Source organism: Poecilia reticulata, linkage group LG1 (genome assembly GCF_000633615.1).
Source record: "Poecilia reticulata strain Guanapo linkage group LG1, Guppy_female_1.0+MT, whole genome shotgun sequence".
Classification (NCBI taxonomy): Eukaryota; Metazoa; Chordata; class Actinopteri; order Cyprinodontiformes; family Poeciliidae; genus Poecilia; species Poecilia reticulata.
This window is the reverse complement of record NC_024331.1, coordinates 27,514,739-27,538,977: the sequence shown is the minus strand read 5'-3', so window position 1 is coordinate 27,538,977 and position 24,239 is coordinate 27,514,739. Positions and strand designations below refer to the sequence as shown.

At 37.5% G+C, this 24,239-nt stretch overlaps 3 protein-coding genes across 3 annotated transcripts in view; 2 read left to right on the top strand and 1 right to left on the bottom strand.

Annotated features, from left to right (window-relative positions):
* Positions 1–2,755, top strand: part of nup133 (nucleoporin 133) — a 22,345-nt gene extending 19,590 nt beyond the window's left edge. Inside the window, exons 22-25 of the mRNA XM_008418788.1 lie at positions 863–943; positions 1,026–1,090; positions 1,664–1,752; positions 2,500–2,755. Coding sequence (XP_008417010.1) covers positions 863–943; positions 1,026–1,090; positions 1,664–1,752; positions 2,500–2,636 — 372 coding nt within the window. The 3' untranslated portion in view covers positions 2,637–2,755. The remainder of the gene's footprint in view (positions 1–862; positions 944–1,025; positions 1,091–1,663; positions 1,753–2,499) is intronic.
* Positions 2,756–4,201: 1,446 nt separating this feature from the next.
* On the top strand, positions 4,202–9,290 carry ccsapa (centriole, cilia and spindle-associated protein a). The gene is made up of 4 exons (XM_008418774.2): positions 4,202–4,308; positions 6,338–6,734; positions 7,200–7,522; positions 8,783–9,290. Exons 2-4 carry the CDS (start codon positions 6,374–6,376, stop codon positions 8,960–8,962), a joined length of 864 nt encoding a protein of 287 aa, XP_008416996.1. The 5' UTR covers positions 4,202–4,308; positions 6,338–6,373; the 3' UTR covers positions 8,963–9,290.
* A 5,989-nt stretch (positions 9,291–15,279) lies between these two features.
* cdc6 (cell division cycle 6 homolog (S. cerevisiae)) lies at positions 15,280–24,028 on the bottom strand. The gene is made up of 12 exons (XM_008418762.1): positions 23,875–24,028; positions 21,890–22,260; positions 20,329–20,565; positions 19,119–19,318; positions 18,876–19,024; positions 18,300–18,406; positions 18,087–18,226; positions 17,906–18,006; positions 17,780–17,832; positions 17,232–17,410; positions 16,336–16,476; positions 15,280–15,576 (listed from the first exon to the last, which is right to left on the bottom strand). Exons 2-12 carry the CDS (start codon positions 22,248–22,250, stop codon positions 15,484–15,486), a joined length of 1,761 nt encoding a protein of 586 aa, XP_008416984.1. The 5' UTR covers positions 22,251–22,260; positions 23,875–24,028; the 3' UTR covers positions 15,280–15,483.
* Between the last annotated feature and the right edge of the window lie 211 nt (positions 24,029–24,239).

The following is a 24,239-nucleotide window of genomic DNA, read 5'->3' as shown; positions in this document are numbered from 1 at the left end:
TGCTGCTCTCTAGTGGCGAGAAGCCGTAATGTTGGCTGGTAACAATCGGAATGCATTATGGGAGATGTAGTTTGTAGTCAATTCGTGCTGAAAACCTATTTTAAGTCAATCATGATCCTATAAAACGCTGGGGGGCCACATAAAATGACATGGCGGGCCACATGTGGCCCGCGGGCCTTGAGTTTGACACATGTGTTCTATAGGAAATGAAAAAAGTTTCACATTTATTTTCTTTTCAGGAACCTTGAGATTCCTGTTTTGCTATATTTTATGAATATATCTAAGTTTAATAATGTGAGAAAACCTCAGTTGTATGCTTATTCAGTATTTAATACATTGGACACAAAATAAAAAAAATGTTATTTGGTATTTTATGACAAAATTATCCCTTGATGTATGGAAAGGCAGTCGGCCCCTTAGATACAAGAGAAAACGTATATTTTTCAGAAAATGGGTGCTTATCGACTGTCAATGGATAAGATCGTTAACTTTAGATCAACTATCAAGCATCCCTACTCAACACTTTGTGTTGGTGTTACATAAATGTAAAAAAAAATACACATCATTTTGTTTATTTTTATTGCGAGAAAACGTTCAAGAGGCTTAAATTACTGTAACAGAGTGAAACAAACAAAAGATCGCAAATCAGAATGAAGCTCATATAACAGACTGGATCCAAAAATTGGATAATTTTTGGATCCAACATCTGTGGATGTTGAGACAGATGCACTTTATAGCTATATTTAGTTGGCTCACAGACCTGCAGGATTCTGGTGTTATAGTTCTGCTAAATGTAATCCAGTTGGGGAAACACCAGATTATGAGAGATAATTTTCACAGATTAGCATTTCCTTCCCTCCAGCTGTACATCTGCGATGACAACAGGCAAGCCAACGAGTACGACTTCAAAAAAGCTCTGGACCTGCTGGAGTACATCGATGAGGTAACGTCCTGTTTCTGCTGGACCTCTGGGTGCCATTTTGAATCAGCATTCATGTAAATGATGTTCTGTGATTTTGTTTCAGGAGGATTCTGTGGACATCGATTCTCTGAAATGTGAAATCTTAAGCAAAGCACTCAGGAGAGACGAGTAAGATCTTTATTTAGTTTAAATTATTGAGAGGTTAAATCGGAGGTTGTGATTGATGTTTGCTTTACTGTGACGCCCACAAAATGTAGAGCAAGATTTTTGCCCCTTTTTTAAACTTTTGTCCATTTGTTATGAGTAATCAGAGCAACAGCCAGCAGCATCTGATTAACCTCGCAAAAGAGGATGCTTCATGAATGCAGAGCAGAGAGAAAAATACCAATTACTCTATCAGTTATTCAGTTAATCAATTACACTGATAAAAATTGCCATATTGTGGATATTTATTTTAAAATGTAACCCTTTTTTAATAATAGAAATGCATTAAAAGATGCAAAAAAAAAAACAAATATTTTTAATAAGAAAAACATTTAATTGTCTGAATTGCAATAACATAAGATATATTACAGCACAGATTATTTTTAGATTAACGTATCAATAAATAAACAGAATGAACAGGAACTCTTGCATTATGGTGACAACTGCCTTCTACTGCCCTCTAGTGGTCGTAGAATTCTGTGTTGTTATTCTGTAAAATATTTCACAAAATGTGACTTTACTGCTGGTTTCTTTCAGCTGGTCGTCTGCTGATGGGAGCGATGATCCTCTGGAAGCAGCTAAAGACAGCATCTTTGTGAAAATCCTCCTTAAACTAATTCAAGAAGGTGAAACACATCAAGTTAGATTATTATTATAGAAAAATGGCAGAATCCTTACTTTGGATGTTGGGAACAAATTTAAACTCCTCATTGTTTTCTTTCTTTTCTCTCTTTCTCACTTTATTTCTCTCTCTCTCTCCTTTCTTTCCCTCTTCTTTTTTCTCTTGTCTCTTTTCCTGTTTTCTTTCCCTTTTCTCTGTTTCTATCTCTCTCTCTTTTTTCTTTCTTTCAATTAAAAGTTCAACAGAACAAATACATGGGAAAGAAGCACAAATAAACATGCAGTATTTTTACACAAAATGATTTGTAAAATAAACCAAAAGGTGTTTAAAAATGTATTAATTCTCCAGCCCATAAGTTTACATACAAACTCTTACTCAAAATGGTAATTCACTACAGTAAATGCATCTATTTCCATGTCAGAGCTTAATGTACATACACACAGATTAGTATATATTACATCTTTAAATAATTTTTAACTGTTAATTATTTACTCCTTAATGTTATTGAATTGTGCAATATTTTTACTTTGCCAAGTAGCTAAGTAAAATCTTAAAGTTTTGTGTTAAACTTTCTGATTTAATCATATTAAACTTACAGATCAGCAGCATTGGGTTGAATGTGTAGTTTTGATGCAAATATTCATAGATTAGAACAATCGAATGAACATATAAATTTGGTGTGAATCTGATCTTTTCCTTTTGAACCGATTTCTTATAGATAAACCTTTAACTAAAACTCCTTTCCTTCCAGGTGTTCCTCTGCAGACTTACCTGCCTGATGTGAAAGAGCTGCTGGAACAGGACGAGTTGAGTGCTTTGAAATCAAAGCCTTACTTTGAATTTGTCCTTCGAGCCAACTATGAACATTACTTTCAGGCTCAGATGTAATGACTGCTTTTTATTGCAGTTAAGCTTTCTGCACTTCTGTTTGGCTTTACACTCTAATAATGTTCAAGATTTGTATGAGTTTTGCTGTTTTTCTAAATAAATATGTTGGTAATTCTTGATTCTTTACTTTTTTTAATTTATTTTTTGTAAAAACACAACTTTTTATTTATTTATTAAACCATTATTTACAGAGAAGAGCATTGAAACTTTGACTTTTCTAAACCTTACTGATGTTTTTCTTGCAAAATAAAAATTAACTAGTAATATAATTGAGTAAACATGTTTACTCAGTTTAACACAAGTTAAGTATAATATGTACAAAATGAGGTATGAAATGGGCTCTAAATGAACTGACATGATCTACTTTCATTGCTTCAAAAACAGTTTCCTTCTGGCTTCCAACTGAAAAATTTTTTAAAACTGGGCTAGCGGAGGCACAGCAGCTAAAGTAAAGTCTGATTTTAGGTGTCTGATTCTACAAAAAGTCCTCATTTAAGCATCTTCACACAATAAACTGCCACTTAAGACAAACTTTAAGCAGCTTGTATATAGTTTAAACTTCAAAGGTGAGACAACCCAGCCCTGAGGTTTTCCAGTTCTGATTGTTTTGCGCTCATTGCTGTTAAATAGTAAATGGACTGACTTTATTTTGTGCTATATCAGTATTTCTAAACTTTTCTGACTAGTCTGGGAATAAAGTGTTCTTTTAAGGAACGTATGGAACAAACAAATTTATTGTTGCATAGAGTTTTTTTAGGGCTTTATGTAAAAAAAAAAAAAAAAAAGTTCAATTCTAAATAATTTTATGGGGAATATACTTTATCTAAATAATAAATATTCCCAAGAAATTAAGATCCCGATGAGTCATTTGTCAGATTAAAAATATCTTTTTAAAACAGCCTTTGGGTAAGTATTAGACATATTTTTGATTAAGCCCACATTTCTTTATAAAAATATTTTGTATTGGTCTGATGTAAGTGTAAAATGATTGTAATTACCAGAAATGAAGACTTTCAACCGATTGTTTCTCTTAATGATAAAGTTCCTAAAATAAATGGACTCTTCAATAATATAATTTATTGAATTATAACTATTATTATAATTCAATGAATAAAAGTTCAGTGGAATGGCCCCTTTAATATATCAGACGTGAGAACCTCCATCAGCCCAGCTGATCAGTTTTTTCATGGCGTATTTAAAACCCACACCGAAAGCACGCATGCGCTGTTTGGACTCTCGCTTTTTCATAGCATTTTTCTTTATCCGTTATCAAAACATCTTTACGTTGTATTCGTGAATTTGACCGAAAACGCACAATAAAAATTACGGAAGTTGCTGTTTATTCTTTCAAAATACGCCGTTTGGTTCTGTAGCTCTGAATAAATTGAGCTGTAAGGTTTCTGTACTCTATCAACTTGTCTATTAAATACTTTATTATGTAATCACTGCTATTTAATTTCGCTAAAATCGTGCCTTAAACCAACTTTCTAATCTTATTCGCTCATTGTGGCCGATCTCAGGTTCATTTGAGCTTTTATTGTGAAACCGGAAATGAAAGTTAGGTTATTGTTTCTAACTTGACCAGTTCAGCACCTGTTCTATAGCAGTCAGTCAGCGGGGCGATGCTGGCCGTCTGAATCCGAACTGAACGCACACAGACGGGATCTCTGTGGTAAGTTAACACGGCAGAATCATCCGTCCTGTCTGCAGCCGTCAGTTTTAATAATAAACAGAGGCTTACCTAGCTGCAGACAGGAAGGCTGTCAACATTGCTAACGTTTATTTCACTCGGTTATTCGGTGCAAAACTGTAATTCACGCTCTTCATTGCGCTTTTTATTTTTTTTACATTCACCGTTTTAAAACGGTAACGAACGTTGACCCGGTTTTAGCTTTGGATCAATGGCAGACTCTTCAATTAATTATTCATATATATATATATATATTGCAGGTAATTTTAAGAGTCTGTTTAGTAAAGTAGGAGCAGGCGGGAGGTGTGTGTTAATGGTTCTGGTGGATGAGTGGCCCAGTAAATGTGTAGTAAGCCTCAATCCGCCTCCGTTTAGTAGCTAATCTGTTTTGGATGGAGAGGTGGGCGGGGCTTGCAGGTAGCGCGCGCGCCCCCTCTGTAGAAACGTCATCAGATTCTGACCGTTGATCCAGAACCAGAGCACCATGTTCCAGCATTTATCAACTTCATTTACCCCAATGTTGCGTTTGTTTTCACCGTCAGATCAAATGCAGACGCCGATCGACTGTAGATGTATGGTGGACCGCAATAAAAGACTAACTGTTTCTATTTTATTTAACTAAAAAGGTTCTGCTAGCATGGTTTACAGCAGAATTTGTGACGACGATAGAGTTCAAGCCATAAATTTAAATGTACCCAAAGATGGGTCGAGTACCCCCCGCCCTCCCCCCAAAAATTGTACATAAGTAAGAGTAGCACTACTTTAATTTTATATTTTTTCCTCAAGTAAAGGGAAAAACTGTTCAAGAAATTACTCAAGAGTAAAATAAAAATGTTAAAATGCTACTCATGTACTGAGTAACTGCATATTAGGCCTTTCTAGCTAGAAAAAGGCATAATTTGAACTTTATGTCTCGCAAAAAAGGAGTGAATTTCCACACAAGAAAAACCTCAGAAATTTGGTAGAAAACACTTGAGCATTTCTGAGTTTGAAAAGCTGAATATTTGCTACGGTAGAAAAAAAAGACAAAAACTTTGAGATTAATCTCAGAAAAGTTCAGATGTTTGATGCTGACAAATTTCCAACTTTTTTAAAGTTTTTTTTAAGGTTATTCATAGCAAATATTTTGACTTTTCAAACTGGGAACGTTTTTTAGAAAATTTTGGGGATTAATCTCAACATTTCTGAGTTTTCTTTTTTTGCAAATTTTCAACTTTTGAAACTCAGAAGTTACTCTTTTTGTTTCTATCTACAATGGCCCTAATATATATGATTTGATATACTAATATCAAATCAGAATATCTGACTTGATATTTAAAAATGATTTCATCAGACACAAAGATATCTCCCAGTTTTGGTATTTTAAAGACTAAAACAAAAACATTATTTAAAAAATTATTACAAAATAATAGATTCAGACAGAAGCACTTTCCAAATCATAAAAAAATGTTTGAAACATATATACTTAGTCTATAATGCAAATATATTTTGTCAGAAGAAGTACTTCCAGTGCATGCATTTAGCTTTTTCCTCATTCAGTAAAGTTACAGATCATGCCAAACTTTACTGAAGTAAGAGTAGCAATACCTTATAAAAAACATTGCTCAAGTAAAAGTAAAAAGTACAGTCAAACCAAATAGACCCATACCTGTTTGACACAATGAAAACTTTAAAATAAATCAGCAAAAATATCAGGAGGAAAAGTCTGGTTCATCCTTAGGAAGAGTTTCATGCATGAAGGTTCATTGTTCATCAGTTATACTCATGATGGGAATGTCCAACCATCTACCATCTCAGGAAGGAAACGGGTTCTGTGTCCCAGACATGAACGTGTTTTGGTCCAAAATGTGCAAATGGACTCAAACCTCCATTTTTGGCGACATGTTTCATAGTTTGATGACAACACAGTGACCATTCTAAAATTTGGAGGAATAAAGGGGATACTTGGTAGCACCAACGAAACTGTGAGGTTCAATAGCTCTGAGGTTTTTTCTTTTGTCTAAATTTCCAGGATTATTGCTTCCAATAAGACTGGATTCCAAGAACCATGGTGACCAAGAAGGTCAGGACAGAATATATGAAGAAGTTCAGGGATCCCAAATGGGAGACGTTCTCTAAATGCTACGAGGATTCTCTGAAATACCGCCTGACCAGGCGAGTGATGGAGCATTCCCACAAGCCGTGGACCTGGGAGAGCTGGGAGACCGCTTCCAACTCCAGCGGCTGGTCCACTCCGAGACTGACCAGAAACAAGGTCGCTCCACTGTCACTGCCACCGCCGCCTGCGTGCTCAGAGGTCAAACAGAAGCTGATGGAGGTGAAGACCAGTCTTGATTTGAAGCCAGAGGTCAAACAGACTGAAGAGGAAACTGGAGAAACTCCTGTTGTAGACGTTGCACCAACAGCAGGTTTGGAAACTGATTGCTTAAGATATTGACTGATTTATCTGTTTGGTATTTTTGTCTGTGTTACTCAAACAAGGAAGAACCAATAAGATGTAACTTTGGATTTTCAGGCAGACACAAACCCATTGGCCATTATGTTAGCTGTCGTAGTCTTTTGTGCGTCCAGTTATGGAAACTAAGAAGAACACCTGCTGTTGCTTTAAGAAGGATTTAAATGTTGAGTGATCTTAGCTCCTTACTGGTTCAAGGTTGTTTAGTTCAAATGGAACCACTTGGTTTTAAGCCCTAAACCAAACAGTGGTATCAGTAATGTCTCTTTTCAAGCCTGCATTCAGTCTCCATGGTAACTGACTGCTGTTCAGTGGAGCCACATCCTACTTATCTATCTACCATTTATCACCAAAGTCCGCCGTTATGTTTAAGTTTCTCTTTAATTAAAAGGTTTTTTCTCGTGTTTGTCTGAATCAGATGTTTTAGAAAATGGCCTAATTGGGCCTGGGACAGTTTCAGCGTCCATACCTCCAGACACCAGCGGCCCTTCAGACGACACGGCGACAGACAACAGGCCTGACAGTTCGGATTCGTCTGATGAGAAGCCAGTGAACCCAGCGCCAAGACGACGCCACCGCTGCCGCACCCCTCGCTCTGTGCCGGCACAGCGTGACAGTTCCCTCGAAGATAAACCAGCTGCGGTCCAAAAGCCTCCGAGAGCCAAGAGCCAACCGGCAATAAGCAGCAAGGTGAACCGCAGACCGTCCAGCAGGATGGACTGGACCGAGAGACAACCAGAGGTAAACATACAGACAGCACTTTCAAATAACCATACGTTAAGTTCTTTGTATCCATTTTTAGCTGTGATTAACTTCCAGTTTTAGGTTTGGGGCTTTTATTTTGAAGGGATAACTTCCGGTTTGCATGTTAATGAACGGCAGCTGAACAACGTAGCTCTAGGAATCACTTTGAAAACCATTCATATCCCTTCACTGTCTCTCATTTTGTCACACTACAAACAAAAAGCACGGCGTATTATGAAGTGAAGGCAAATTGAAACATAAACAAACACAAATAAAAACAACTTTCTCATTCTTGTAGGGGCTGAATGCAAGGGCATGTTACACAGTATTATTTTATCTGAAAATTTGGTCTGTCACAATAACACATTTTTCTGGAGGATACATTTTTCCAGAAGTTGTTGCAATAAGAAATAATATTTTTGTTGTTTTGAGACCATTTTTAAGTAATATCATGGTAATAATGGCATAATAATGCAAGAACATATTCTCAAAGATTGATTAACTTTAAATGCTAATGGACATTTACCATTGGAACTGGAAGACATTTTAAATATCCAAAATAAATAAAAAAAGCAACAGAAACAACAAATATGTTAATTATAAGGTCTCTATAAAAAAATTGTCCTTCAAAAAATGGGCTAGTTGAGACCAGAACACCAGACTGAAGACTTTTATTGTCTAGTTTTTGGTAGAAAGAAAGAAAAGAGAAAAACAATAAATCATGCAAATGGAAATTATTGATATAGTTTTACTTTATCATGCGGTTAATTGATTTATTGCGACAAGCCTTCTGAAAATATAAATTTTCTTCCACTTCCCAAACATGTGCCACTTTGTGTTTCACATAAAATCAAAGTAAAGTTGTTGAAGGTTTGAGGTTGTAACGTGACTTTATTTATTCATTTCTTTGCCTTTGGATCCTAAAGTTTGATAATTATTTTTAAACTTTAGCTATTTCTTTTTCTTTAAATTGTGTATTTACAGGCTGACTAAGTGTATCTCCAGTGTTTTCTGTGCAGTTCTGTGGTCCAGATCTGCACATCTCTAGTTATGAATGAACTCCACAGTATCACTCAGATTTGATAATAATGTTGCTACAAAGTGTTGCTTCCTCTCAGCGATACTTTAGTAGAATAAGTTTAAAGTCTGAGGACACCTGAGATCCGGAGCGTTGTCACCAAACTCCCTGCACACATTAATAATAAAACACACACTGTGAACTTTCCATCAACGAAGCCTCTGGCTCTTTCCTCCCAGAGCAACATGTCCGCCGCCGGCGTCCAGACGCAGCCCGACAGGCGCAGCTCCAATCTGGACCGTCGACGGGCCCGGTCGGCCGACCTGGAGAAGACGCGGCGGTCCCAGCTAACGATGGCCGCTGCTGACGACCGCTGGATGACAGAATACATGCGGTGCTTTTCTGCCCGGCTCAGGTAGAGGCCGGATCCATAAAGAACCCGCGTTTACCCAGCAGCGGACGAACGTGAGGAGCTGCAGACTGTTCAGCTGATTGGGCAACAGGCTGGGCAGCAGGTTGACTCAAAGTGGTGAAGAAGTTAGCAGGAGAAACTAAAATTATTCAAACCCCTGGCAAAATACATAAAAGATACCTAAAGTTTCTTAACTGGAAGCAACGTTAGCAGAGCGTCCCCTCATCCTTAAATTCATTGATTGCAGGTCTTACATTTTGTCATGTCAGGACTATTCAATCACAATACATGAAGTTTATTTTTCTTCTGTCAAATAAATGTTTGAGTTGCACAGATATTTTATTTTATTCTGACTGTAGGCGTTGAGTAATAATAAGCTAGCTAGTAATAAGATAGCTTATTACTGGCTATTAATAAGCTTATTAATAAGCTTACTAGCTTATTTTGCATCTGTAATGGAGAAGCATATGTTCGTTTTCGCCACTGGCTCACAACCCATACGATGCTATGTAAAGTTTGTGCGTAAAAAAAACCCATGGCACTACTACATTAAATATGCAATTTTCTTTTGTACATTTCTGTTCATAATGCAGGTTAATTGGCCTCTCCAAATTGCCCCTACGTGTGAGTGTGTGTGTGCATGGTTGTGTGTCCTGTGTGTCTCTGTGTTGCCCTGCGACAGACTGGCGACCTGTCCAGGGTGTACCCCGCCTCTCGCCCGGTACGCTAGCTGGAGAGGAACCAGCAACCCTCCCGACCCCACTGAGGGACAAGGGTGTAAGAAAATGGATGGATGGATGGATGGATGTTCATAATGGTTATTAAAATGTCATAAAAAACCTTAAATTTGAGTTGTTGAAATCTGCAGAAACCCAGATTAAGTCTTTTTTTACTTGAATCTGATAGAAAATCTCTGAATGGAGCTAAAAGTTAGGGTGGAGGTCATCACAACAGGAGAATCATCAAAACACCAGGGAAAGTCAGGCCGAAAGCTGCTCAACAACCAAAATAAGAGCTTGACTGTAAATCAAGTCTTTTCTGTTAATCTTGGAGAAGATTATGAGTAATTTTGAAACGCAATTTTTAGTAAAACAAACTAAAAGCAGATCAATATCTCTGCATCTGAAATCTCCTGTCATCACTGTATCTAAACATTATCAATAAGAGTTAAAAAGACGATGTTTGCCATCAATTACTCTGCATAACCCTGCTTGCTTCTTCACTTCAGAGGCAGCTGAAATGTAATGTTGCATCAGCGAATCTCTGCTGCTGAGGATAAAACACCAGAGGCGTTTTCACCTGCAGAAACCAGAAATACTCCTGTGGCGTAGAAAAGTAAGAAATGAAAAGGTCTCGGTGTCTGAATCTCGTTTTTGTAGCTGAGCAGGAACAGAAGTCAGATGCTGCAGATGCTTTCATATCCTGTGTGGTTTTGCCTCAATGGCAGGGATTCAGTGAGCGCCACGCTGCCCGGTCTGCACTGCGTCTGTGAGCCGCGAACAAGGATCTGGGATTACAGAGAAGCTTTTTTAAGCTTTCCAGTACAGACTTTAAGAAAGTGCTAACATGCCACTGTCTGAATGTGCAGGAACTCATTTCTCCAACCGCTGTACTTTAAATGAGCTTATAAAAAGTTGTTCCTGTTTTGTTTTAATTCAACTTTTCTCTCACTCAAAGGCAGCTGAGCTTTTCCAACTCTGAGGAAACAGAGAGGACCAAATTAGAATATTTTTGATATCCGGTTTGTATTTTGGGAATAAGGACTTCTAGTTTAGAGGTTAATAAAGAACAGATAGATATAACTTATCATCTAAAATCAGTATTGTATTCTAACAGAAGATATATGGCCTTATAGTTGCTAAATGAACCTCACTTTATTTAAAACTGGAGATAAGCTGTGGAGGAGGCAGGGTTTTATTTAGGTAAGATGCATCGAAAGGGGACCTAACGTAACATTTGATCAAATAATGCTTTATTTTTCTGAAAGGGACATTTAAATGATTTCGTAAAAAAATATCATCCGAGTATCTACAAAGAGTCATTGTGGGTGGAGATGCTGTGAGCAGGAAGGATCTCAGGTAGCAGTCAGTCTTCCAACACATCTGAAGAGGCTTCTGACTGAAGACTCTTTATGTATAATAATAATAATACTTTATTTGCGTAGCACCTTTTTAAACAAATGTTAAAGTGCTTTACATTTAAAATACAAATGGAAACATGATAAATGACACAAAAGTATACTAAATCAATTAAAATACATGACAGTGAAATAATAAAAATACAAAAGCAATCAAAATGTTAGAAGCCTTTCTATAAAAGTATGTTTTAACTAATTTTAACATGATTTAAAAGATATTTAGAAGGATAAACTGGGAGACATGACATAACTGTCATGACTTGCTAACTGTTCAATATCCGGACAGAAGAGACGAAACTCAACAGTAAAATCTCCTGGCAGACACCATCAGTTATTGACAAGCACTGCTAATCCACCTCGTTTGCTTTTGCCACTCCATTTTAAATTGTCTAGAGACGATTGAACTTCTCTTCCTTCTCTCCTCTTTTAACTCCTCTTGGATTTGGGGTCATAGTTCAGGCACTACTTAAACTTTTGAGAAACTACTTAGCTGCTCCCAGTTGTAAAGAAAAAAAAGACTTTGTTGCCATGGTTACACATTATAACAACTGTCTGAAAATGAAAAAGTAAGAGCAAAAAAATCCTTCCAGCTGCACAGCATCTGAAACCAGACATGCAACGCCTCAACCCCCCAAAAAAGACAAATAAATGTCTACAAAATTAACAAACTGAGGTTAAAAGGGATTATAAATTTGAACCTGTTAAATTTTTCGTCACATCTTTAAGATAATTTATTCTTTTTTTAGTTCAAAAGAGAAGGGGAAAAGATGGATCATTGCTACCTTTCTTTCTTGATATTTACATCAAAATTAATTATTTTTATTTCTTGTGTTAAGTTACCAGGATGTGCAGATGTGCAGGCATTCGGTGTTGTAGTGAAGGAATAATTTGGGTAACATCTCCATGTTGTTTGGATTTAGTTGCTTTCTAACTGTGGATTGTAAACATGCGTTGATGTCATTGTTGCATCTCCCCACTTTGAGGGCTAATGGTCATTATGCACCATTTTATTCAGCAAATATCCTTCTAAAAATCTGAATGCTTTTAAATTTAATATGAATGTTTGTTGATTTCACACTTGCTAATTTTTCTATATTTATGTGAATGTTTTTATAACTGTGGAGAACCTCTGCTTCAAGCTGAACTTTAGTATTTCATCTGACTAAGTGTCTTATAGGAAACTATTATTGATCATGCTGTGCTAGTTTTTCGTGTCTGTCTTACCAAAACTGAAAAAAGACATCACACATTTATTAATTAAAAATTATGTTTATCATTTTTAATGTGAGATTATTCAAATTAATGTGACCAATAAAATAGCATGTTCAGAGGTAGTCATGCATCCCATCTAAGCTAACATGCGAGAATGCTTCATCGGCATTCATGGTGTGTACGGTGCCTTGCTTAAGTATTCATACCCTTTAAACTTTTGTCAGTTTGTTACATCCAACAACTTTGGTGTATTTTATTTGTGCTATCACACGGATATGAATTGATCTAAATAATTTCATTGTAGCCTTAGCTACATGTTTAAAACATAATATCCTATCAAAATACATCAAAATGTAACAACAAAAGAAAAACTCAAGAGTTATGAATACTTTTGCATCGGACTGTTTACACAGACAGTGACTGACAATCAGTTTGTGGGTAAAACATGTTAACCTTTAACAGTGGTGGGCACCGCTGACTAAAAAATTAGTAGCACTAATCAGAAACATTAGCTTTGCTAACGCACTGCACCACCATGATAGCAATGCTAAGGTGCTAACTACAATTCATATTGATCTTCCCTTGAAAGACTACAATCCTCAAGCCCAAATTTAATCTTAACACAATTTACATGTTCTGTAACGCCCTTACACACTATTTGTTTGTAACTTGTTCTCTACTGTGTTTTATTGTGGGGGCGGGAAACAGAGGGAGACTGAGGACATGAAACGGAAATGCTGCGTAAGCTGTCTTCACTCACTTCAAAATAAGAGCATAAACGTCTACCTACTTAAAGAATTCTTAACGGTCGATAACCAAACCAAAACGTTGGTCTCTGTCGAACCAAAACTTCGACAGATAAGATGTATTCAAGTGAAAGTTTACAAAACAACCAAGTAAATTAAACCCTGTGGAATTTATCTAGAAAAATTAATTTAAGGGAAGCTAACTGGTCTAAATGTTTTCAAAGTTATCGAAAGCGATTAATTATACATAGCTAAAAATTAGCTCTGCTGTTAGCAGGTTAGCAAAAGTGTGCCCATCACTTCTTAGCTCCTGCAAAGAAATCTAAATTTGTTCCGTAAGTGACACTCTGTAAGTCCTGGTAAAATCACTGTGGTCTTTGTGTCTGTATGTATTTAATTTGTTTAGTGTTTGTTAGACAATCACAAGATGGTATCTGAGACGTTACTAAGTGGCACAATTTTTAAAAAATGAATTAAAGAGTCGTTATGCATAAGGATGGCTGATGTGAATTTTGACAGTGCTTTGTGGGATTTTTGTGATAAGTGATTATTAAAAAAATTGTCCCCATAAACTTTAAGATGCCGGTTAAAGAAAATGTAGTTTTATCACTGAATTGCACACAACTTATAGTTTTGAATTAAATATTTATCAATGTTCTCATGAAAAAAATTTGACAAAATGGTTAAATTAACAATCCTGAGGTTTTTTTGTAAGATTACTAGAATTTATCATCCTAAAAAAATTTTCTTGATAGCGACATGTTAAATATTCACCCCTATTCATTGGACTCTCAAATTTCAGTGGTTGTGTTGGAAAACGTGATTCAGTTCAGGATTATCGATGGTAGATATTTTGAATGTTATGCATCCAAATATTTGATCATTTTACCTCCACTGATGTTTGACTTGATGCTCCATGTATTTGTATTAAAAACATGCAAATATTTCCATTCACTTAAAGATATTGCTGTGAATAAATTATTTGAATAAAATCAGATGTGTTTTATATGTGTAATTTAAGGTCATTTCTATAATCAGATTTTAATTTTGATTATTTCCACATGTACTCATTTCTGCAAATAGACTAATTTTCTTTATTTTCGATCTGAGAACACTATCCGTAAATTGTGGATGTTACAGCTAGGAATTAGTGATCAGGCCCAAAATATGGGTGTAATAATGCACTTAGCTCTCAACATATAAAGCCACAGAAAGACAATTACAAAGTCGGCCTTCTATCACCTGAACAACATTTCTACACTTAAACGACTAATGTCAAGTTAAGCTCCAGGGAAACCCGTGAATGTGTTCATCTTTAGTCACATTGATTACTGCAATAATGTCTTCACAGGTCTGTAAAAAATATTGGCTAATCCAGAATGTTGAACAAACTTCCAGAAAACAACTAAAACACTCCATTTAAATCTAGACTAAAAAAAACTTCCTGATTAAAGTCATCTTTGATTAATAACTGGAACATTGAAAATATTATTGATGGCATTTAGCAAAATGTAATGTTTGTTGCTTCACAATTGGCTATTGTGTACATTTTTATCATATAAATCTTGTTGCTGAAATGTTCTGTACTAATAAACTTGACTGGACATGTTAATCAGAAGAAAATGATAGAAGAATGGATTTCCATGCGTTTAAAAAGCAGAGGACTGAGCACACTTCCCTGAGGGATCCCGGAGTCCAGCATGTTTTATTCTAATGCAGACCACATAAAATTAAATATTCTCTTCTGTTAACACAACTCTACTCCAGTGCAACCAGTGTACTAAAGCAATTATTTATCAATGAGTTTTATTTTTAGGAACATGATTCCAGCTTTTAGGGCGGAGCTGCACAAAATTACCAAAATACTATTGAAACAAGTACCATTAAATTTAGCCACAAAATCTCAGGTCTGTTTGCTCCATTCCTATTATGCAGTTTTAAAAATACTGAAATCAAGTCGCAGTTTTCCAGGCTGCATAGGTACAACCTCCATGTTTAGTCACACATTATTTTTGTTTTTTTTTTACTAAGTTTGCTTCCAAAATTTTGCCAGGACAAAACCAGTTTTGCTGCATTGGGTCTCGTCTGTGTGAACACTTTGGTTTCTGCAGCTTAGTCAGGCCGATCTCGGCCTCCTTTAATCCAATCAGGTTAGAGGTTGAGCTAATTCAGAGGACAGAAATAGATCCAGCTCTGAAGGAAAACCCAGAAAAAAAATTAATAAAACACTTCATGTCTGTAAATCTATTTATTTACAGCATACAAAAAACCAAAAACAGAACATTTCAAAACCAATGAATCAACCTCAAAATAACTGAGCAGTAATCTAAAAAAAGTACAAGCGTTTCCTTTTTAAAGGAAACATCTTTAAAATCATTTTAAAAAAGATTCGTTTTAAAAGTAATTTAAAATAACTTTATAATTGATGAGGGATCACGAGGGAAGCCCTGCAGCCAGGATACTGCCCAGAAGCGTTCGGTCCTTCAGAGCGTTTTCTATGTCTTTTTCATCAATTTTCAGGAACACCTGGAAAAAAAAACAACAAATAAACAAAGAGTTCAGTAATAAGAACAAACAGACTCACCAAATGTGCTAGAAGGGTTGACAGATCTGAGTTTATAGCACAAACTCAGACTTTCTAGGACGTGAAAACGCTAAATTATTGAAACACAAGGAGACTTTTTTTATCATCATCTTAAAATCAGAAAGATGTACTTCTATATAGTGACATTTGATTAACCAATCACAATTATAGATGTCACTTTTGACAGATTTTCAAAAAAATGAACTATACAGGTTTTGTATATTTAGCAAAAATATACAGGTTTTGTGTTTTTCTGCCACACAGTAAATATTTAGATATTTTCCTATGAATGTTTTCTAAAAAGCACAAATGTTGTGAAAGGGAGCCCAAAACTATTTTTCCCCAATCCAACGTGTTCAGAAATAAACCCGGCCAATCTGACAACGCTGCGCTGGAACTCCTCTTGGGTTGCTTGGCAACAGGGCTGGGCTCAGCCAGGGTTGCTAGGTAACAGCACAGAAAGCGCCTCAATGTGCAGAAGGTTTTTGAAATGGATCAATTTCCAGACACCAAAACATGAACTTACTGAAAAACTCGCTGGGTGTTTTTTAATTAGGCGCTTGTTTTTAGAAACAGTAGAAACCCAGATGGAAATACAAAAACATCCAAAATGTGAATTTTGTACAATGCATCCACTTTAATCATATTCTATGGCTTCTTTAAATAACATTTGAACGTTGTTGTTGTTCAGAGTTTTGTACCTTAGTGAGACGAGCCTCTTTGGCCTTCTTCAGAGCGAAGATTCCCCGACTCTCCAGCAGGCTGCACAGCGCCAAACACTCGCCCTGCCCGACTGCAGACACCTGCCTCTGGGCGCACAGGCGGCTGTAAACCTCATGGAGCTGAAACACAAAGCAGGGTCGTTTAAAACTCATTCACGCAATTAGACTGCAGAAGCTCACCAGAGATGTTAGGATGAGGGAAAAGTAAAGCTGTAAGCAGTGGGAGGTGCCTTTTAATTACATCACACTGACTTAAAGCTGCAGTGTGTAACTTTTACCATGTTTATATTTTTATACATTTGTTAAAACTGTCAATATGTCGTCACAGTTTGTTGTGAGGTAGATAATCTGTGAAAAGATTCATCTCCACTTCCTCCCTGAGCTACTATTGCCATCTGAAGAAATGGATGGCTCCAGAAAAAAAAAAAAAAAAAAAAAAAAAACAATCAGAGCCTGGAGGAGGGTCTTAGCGCTGTCAATCAACCACATGTACTCACCGCTAAATGTGCTAGTGGTGAAGAAACAACTTCCAGTTTGGGAAACCATTTGTCTGTCATCACTGGTTAATGATGAGTCAAAACTAACTTGGAAGTAACTTTTCAGCGAGATATAGAAGACTGAAATAACCTGCCAGTTGTTATATTTTCCCATATAAGTGAAATTACCTGCCAGTGAAACTAGAACTTTATCATAAATATTAAGGAATTATTGACTTTAAACAACCTCCTAAATCTTTCAAAACTAAGATATTTGCTCTAAAAAGTAAGGTTTGGTAAGATTTTGTATTTTTGCAGTGCAACACTTTACACTTCGATTAGCCTCAGTATCTTTTAGCCTGACGACCTCGAGTCATGCTCGTAGGATCTCCATCTTACCTTCCCCAGGTTTGTCTCTTTGCTCTTCCCTTTGCGGATGAGCAGCAGCAGGCAGCAAACCAACAGCTTCTGCTGCAGAGGGAAACTCTCTCCGTCCGAACCGCCGCTCTGCGACGCCATGCGGTCGCCATAAACCTCCGACAAAACCTTCGCCACCTGAGGGAGGCCGACCAAAGACGCTGCAGGCAGACAGGCAGGCAAACTCTGTTTCAGTCACAATTATTTTACTAATCAAATACTCTGACGATATATCGGATAAAAACTGCCACTTGCGTCGCTTTTATACAATATTAGAAAAAACATTAGAAGATGCAAAAAGCAATTAAATTCTATTTTAAATAAGAGAAACATGGTAATGTCTAAAATGCAGCAACATGTGGAGTTCTGGGTAGAAAATATTCACAGACAGAAAGCATACTCCAGTTAAAGATCAATGAGTTACTAAATTAGTTGGCAAATGTTTGAACAATCGATTAATGACAAATAATCTGATAATTTCAGCTGTAGCTGGTTACAAAGTTTACTCCGATGACCCCAGGTGACCTTACCTTTAGTGGAGGCCTTCTGTCTTTCATCAGCTTCTGCGATCTCGACCGCTCTCCTGGGAAGACACGGCGTTACGTCAGCCATTTTCTCTGGTGTTCCAGACTTGGGTCAGTATTACTGATATTTACCTGCAGATGTCTAGAGCCTTTCTGGCGTCTCCGGACACAGCCGATACCTTCCTGGCACAGAACTGAACAGCCGAGGCGTCCAGCAGACCCTCAGCCGAAACCTTCAGAACCAAAGCAGAACTCCAGTTAGACGAGCCGAGACATGGAGAGACGCTGGTGATGCCAACAGAACCGGACCAACCTTCGACAGTCTGTCCTGTATGATGGCGCTCAGCTCCTGTCGGCTGTAGGGAGCGAAGTGCAGCAGCAGGGGGCGACAGTGAGTCTGAGCCTGCAGTCTGGGCAGAATGCGATCAGTCAAGTCCAAAGCGTTGGCAATGCCTGCAGGAAGACATGAAGTCAGTGTGAAGGTCGCATGGTGGAAGGTGAGGCATGCTGTGGGCCAAACTCCTACCGATGAGACAGAGACGGGACCGCGGCAAATACGGCCATTCAAAGATGGTGTAGAGGACGTCCTGAGCTTTGCTGTCCAGCTGGTCCATCTCATCCAGAACCAGGAGCCTGAGAGGACAAAGATTAATGATCAAACTCAAGATCTTTACCCGAAGGAAAGAAATAAATAAAAAAAGAGACAAAAAGAAAGAAATGGGAATAAAGAAAGAAAGAAAAAATAAAAAGACAATCATTTTAAGATGCTAGTTTAGTCAATAAGACAAAATATTAGGGCCAGGCTGACAAAAGTAAAGAATGTAATTATGAGAATAAAATCATATTATTGTGACTTTATTCTTGCAATAGTAAAACTTTTTCCACTTATCCTTTTGTTCATGCATTACCGCCACTTCTGATGCAAAATTGTAACTATGTTTTCATGAATTGTCAAGACTATTTTCACTTTATTGCAACTTTTTCTTCAAGCATTATCACAACTTTTCTCGTAGTCAATTATTTGTGTTTGTTTGTTTGTTTAGTCTGGTGCTAATTCTCTGTCGTCAAAAAGCAACTAAAGTTTTAGAAAGCAGAAACTCACACTGTGGGCCCCGGGGCCGTCAGGAACCTCTGGAGGCCGCTCTGTCCACCGGCTGCTTTCAGCTTGTGGGCCAGCAGTGGGAAAATGCCGTGGGAACTCCGCAGACTCATGCAGTTCACCACCACCGTCTTTACCGATGCGAGCTCAGACTGGAGGACGGGGGAAAACCCGAACATGTTACAGAGGACAAAATGAGAACAAGTAGCAGATTAAAGCTGCGTAGAATAATCTGCCCCAACTCACCTTCATCTCCTGGAGGATGCAGTTCAGGCAGGCGGTCTTTCCGGTCCCCGGGGCCCCTGAGATGTAGAGGCTGCTGGGGACGCGCTGCAGCACCTTGTCCTCCAGGAAGGAGCGGATGGACGCCCGCTCAGCGTCTCTGGACAGGAGACACTCGGGGATGGCGGTGTGCAGCGCCTGCTTCACGCTTTGAAACCTCGACTCTGCAGAGAGACAGGGGAGGTCGCAGATTAGAAATAAATCTATTCTGCACCATTTTTTTTTAAACTGACCTGGCTGTTCTTTACACTTTTTAAAGGGACGCATTATACAAAGATTCACATTTTGTGTGTTTTTGTGCTTCCATTTGGGTTTCTACTGCTTCCAAAAGCAGCCAAAGCGCTTAAGGAAAAAAAAAAAAAAAAAAAAGAAGCTATTTTTTGGCAATAAATACATTTTTTGGTGCCTGGAAAAGGAAACATTTCAAAAACCTCTGGAATGTAACATCACAAATCAGCAGGCACTGCCCCTCACCTAGTAACCCCAGCTAAGACAGCCCGTTGCCTAGCAACCCCAGCAGAATTCCACCCGTCACCTAGCAACCCAAGCTGAGTCCCAGAACATTTTGTCACTTGACTTCAGAACAGAAGATAATTTCCCCTTGGAGTTCAATAAAGTATCCATTTGTTTTTAAATATTAGAACATATAAATGTAAACTTTAGTGATATAACATTTATAATACATGAAATTACAACTAATGTAAATATGAACTAAATTAAGTAAAATTAAAAAAACGCTTATGTACATAAAAATATCTGGATATAAATATATAAATGAGTTCAGAATTTTGACAGAGTTTTAACGGCTGCTGGGAAAGACAAGTTTTTTGTTGTTGACTTTCTATCCAGAAACTCCATGCTGTATTCTTATTAGAGCCATTTCCGTTTTTCCAAAGATAAGCGTTGTATAACTGGGCGTCTGTTTGCAGCCATTTTAATATGCAAGTGTAAATGTTGAGCTCGGGGGCGTAACCAGTGGCAGTTTATGTGGATTTAAAGTGGCAAGACACCCTAAAGCAGCTCATTCTGAAGGGCAAAACTGACCAGGCTAAGAATGATTTTGTGCGAGAAATATAATAACCGTTTTGTACAGCCCATAGACTTTTCCTTACATGTTCAGTGAAGTATAATAAGTCACCTTTAAAGATAATTTTCATCTGAGAAATGTTCTTACTGTCAGTAAACAGGTGGGCAACAGGCAGCTTCTTCTCTTGACTGTGCAGGACAGGAGACCCAGGAGGTGTTTCCTGTCTGTTCGGAGACAACTTGCTGGTTGGAGAGCGCCGCTGCTTGGGCGTCTGAACTTCAGATGTTTGCAAGTTTTCGTCAAAGCCGAGTTTACGTGGCGTTGCCGGACTGGGTCTGTTCTGCTTCAGAGGGGAACACTGAACGTTGCAGCCGTTGTCATCACCTTCAGAAAGAAAACAGAATAAATTAATGACTAGCATTACAAAGTATCTACCAAGTTTGACCTAGGGATCCAAGTTATTGATTAATGAGAAAATCTAAAGTTCATCAAGCTCATTAATCAAACAACAATTAACTGATAAGCAGACATGTTTTTCCATAGTATAAAGAGATACATTTTAATATTATTCCAAATTTAAAAAACACAAAATTTTGTCAGTTGTACAAAATGTAATGTACCGTTGTTTCTGATACATTACATTTTGAATAAATGTAATATAATGTACATTACGTTACAAACCACTGAATGAAATAGTGGTTTTCTGTTTCATTCAGAAAACCACTATTTCCTGTCTTTATTGGTTTTACATTATTAATCTTGGACATATTTATAAAACATAACAAAACATTTAAGGGCTATTAGGTTGCCGTGTAAAAAATCAAATGAAAAGAATAATATATGTGAAACACTTAATTCCCCATGAACAAAGAGATATTCATACAGAAGTAACGTCTATTTTTGCTCTTGATGGAATGTTCCATTTTTTTCTCCATTAAGCTTTTTAAATCACAACAGCTTTCAAAATCAACCTCGCTTATTGGCATGTTTTTTTCTGCGTCTCGCCTTCGTAGCAAATCAGTCATTTTTAAATGTGAAGTTGTCATGAAGTTCGGCTGAATGCGCGCCATGATTGTAGAACTTAAACAGCTTGTCGAGTGTTTATATTTCAGAACAACTTAATTAGTTTGTTGCGTGTTTATATGTCTAAGCGGAACATTATAAAATGCATTTTCAATAAAACACCAAACTCCTGTTTGGACCGTTTCTCTACCCGTTCTGCGATACTGCCGCCATCTTTAATTCCTGTATCAACGGCTCTGCTTATTGATGCCCAGCGGCGCCCTCTGCTGGACGGAGGCCAAACTACAACATAGAAAAGTTTAAGACGGTGTTTCTCAACCCTGGTCCTCACCGCCCCTCTGCTCTGCATGTTTTAGTTGTGCCTCTATTCCAGAACAACCAATTCAAATGAATGCATGACCATCAAGTACTGCAGAAGCCTGTTAATCACCAGAGATACAATTCAGGTGTGTGGCAGAAAGGAAATACCTAAAACATCCAGGACAGGAGGGCTTGCGCCCTCCTGTCCTGGATGTTTTAGGTATTTCCTTTCTTTCTGGTCCCCTCGCGGACCAGGGTTGAGAAACTCTGGTTAAGATAATTTTATTAATCAATTGGAACCAATTTTAGCCTAACAAACCATTAATCGACAATCACCAGTCGATTAATTGTTTGCATTCCTAGTTCAGGTAGATCCGTGTCTCACCTGTGCGTTTCCGAGGACTGAGAGGGAGTCGGTTCTGCAGGATGGGGGAGGAAGGCGGTGTTGGTGGAGGCGCCTGTGCTGCAGATCTGCAGAGTTGATCCATTTTCTGCTTTGGAGAAGTTAAAGGGCTCTGGGTAGCAGAACGTCTGGGTGACAGAAGCGTCGGTCTGTCTGACAACCGCCTCGGAGAAATCGGACCAATCTGACTTGGGGAAGGAAGCCGGAGCTCTGGCTTGTTTGGAGACGGCAATGTGACCTTTGAGGGCTGAGCAGCCTTTGGCTGCTGGGGGGCTCGGGAGGATTTGCGACGTGGGAACGGCAGTGGGGGCTGAACTTGCCCCTGAGAGCGAGTCCTGGGCATGTCTGGTTCTCTGATGAAAACAAAAAGAACAGAATGAGTGAGCAGGATGTGGAAATAAACGATAACAGGAAACTAAATGTGCTAATGATTAATACATGATGCTAAATGACATTTAAGAAAAAGAAAAAATGTGTGTAGTTGCAATGTTGAGTCTTCCTAAATTTTCTCTTTCCATCATTCAAAATCAGAGATACCCAAACTTTTAGCAACATGGGATAAAAACGTCAACAGTATTTACTGGTAACGCCTGAATCACATCGTAAATTAAAATGTGGTCAATAGTTTCCATTCTGATGTTTAATTTTTTTTTTTTTAAGGAAAGCTTTGTTTGGAGAGACTGCAATATCCATTTTATTTATGGGTTCAGTTGTGTGTGCTTTTCATTTCCTTTTCACTGTAGTTTTTGGTTGTGCGTTTTATTCTGGAAAATATCCTTCACTTTCTAATGTACATTTTTTCTAACTTTTTATCAATTCATTTGTTGAAAGTTGTCTCAAAACAATTATTTATCACAATTTCTGGAAGAATTTATTGTCCAGTGAAATTTCTCATCATATTGAAGACCAAGAAAAATAAAAATGTAAAACCTAAAATCACAATCAGTTTTGTTAAGATTTTTTCTGGCTCAACAATAAATTACACATAGAATGTTTTTTTTTTTATAGGACATGTGTAAATCATTGTAGATCCAAAACTAAAATTTTTCATTCTTGAAAGACAACCAACCTCTCACCAATTTATTTTGGGTTTTATTGAAGAAAATTAAAAAAGGTTTAGTCTGACCTAAAAAAAAAAAAAAAAAGAAAGCAACAAAAAAAAACATTATTTATGTCACTATTTGCATAATATACCAAAAGATTAATACTTTGTGTTTTAACTAGCGATTTTGTGAACAGGTGTTAATCTGTGGCTCATAGTTTTGTCTCAATTGTTTTCCTGTACAGTTACAAAAACTAAATCAAATTACAAAAATATACTGTAAAACTTTTCCCTTTCAGTTTTAAGACGGACACGACTATTATTTAAAGATGAATCACACATTCAGGCGTGGGAAACAAAAATAAGCCGTTTTATTTCACTGTGAATGTTGTGCTGTTACAATTTGGGCTAAAATGGTGCGAGTAGGTCAGAGGTTAAAAAAAAATCAGGGATAAACTAGTATCTGAACACAATCCGATCCCAAAGTATTCATACACGAGTGAAGGCAAAATAGTATTGTGAAAAAGTATTTTGTAAAAAAGACACTGCTTAACTGTCCGATTTAATATTTAAAAATCATGTCCTCAGATAGACAAGGAAATTAAAGTTTTATGCAAATTCTGGTATTTTAAAGACTAAAATACTACTACAGCACTTACGCAAACTAGCTAATGGCGCCAAAACAACTACATCGCCTCCAACACCCATCTACTTTCGACTCTTTTTTAACTAAAATGTCAATTTTAAGCACCCATGTTTCAAAATGACCGACTTCAGCAGATGTCCGGTCACGAAAGAGCAACTTTCCAACAAAACTACCGCTAACAAATTAGACAATACATTTGCAAACAAGTCCTGGCATTTGGAAGTGGCTTTGTTATTTCCGCCTCTTAAACAACTAAATATTTGAGATTCTGTTACTTACGGGGAAACACGTCGATGATGAACGGAGATTTGTAAATGGATAAAAGAAGTCCTCTTGATTCAGAGTTTCAGGTTTATTCCACGTAACGCTGTTTTGTGTCCGTCTTCAGCTGCACACGGAGTCCGAACTGGCCGAATCTTCTCTCTAACTCAGCTGTATCTCCCGCCAGCTATCTCTGATTGGTTCACCGCTTCAGCTTCCGTGATGCTCATTGGCTCAACGTCACATGAGGATGTTACGTCACTGTTGCTGAGCTCACACACAGTTTGGTGGCGGGAGTTTGGATTAAATCTCCGATTTTGGCGGATTGTGTTAGTCTACGTGTCAGAAGAGCTGTACTCCTAAAATGTGTTTTTAAATAATAA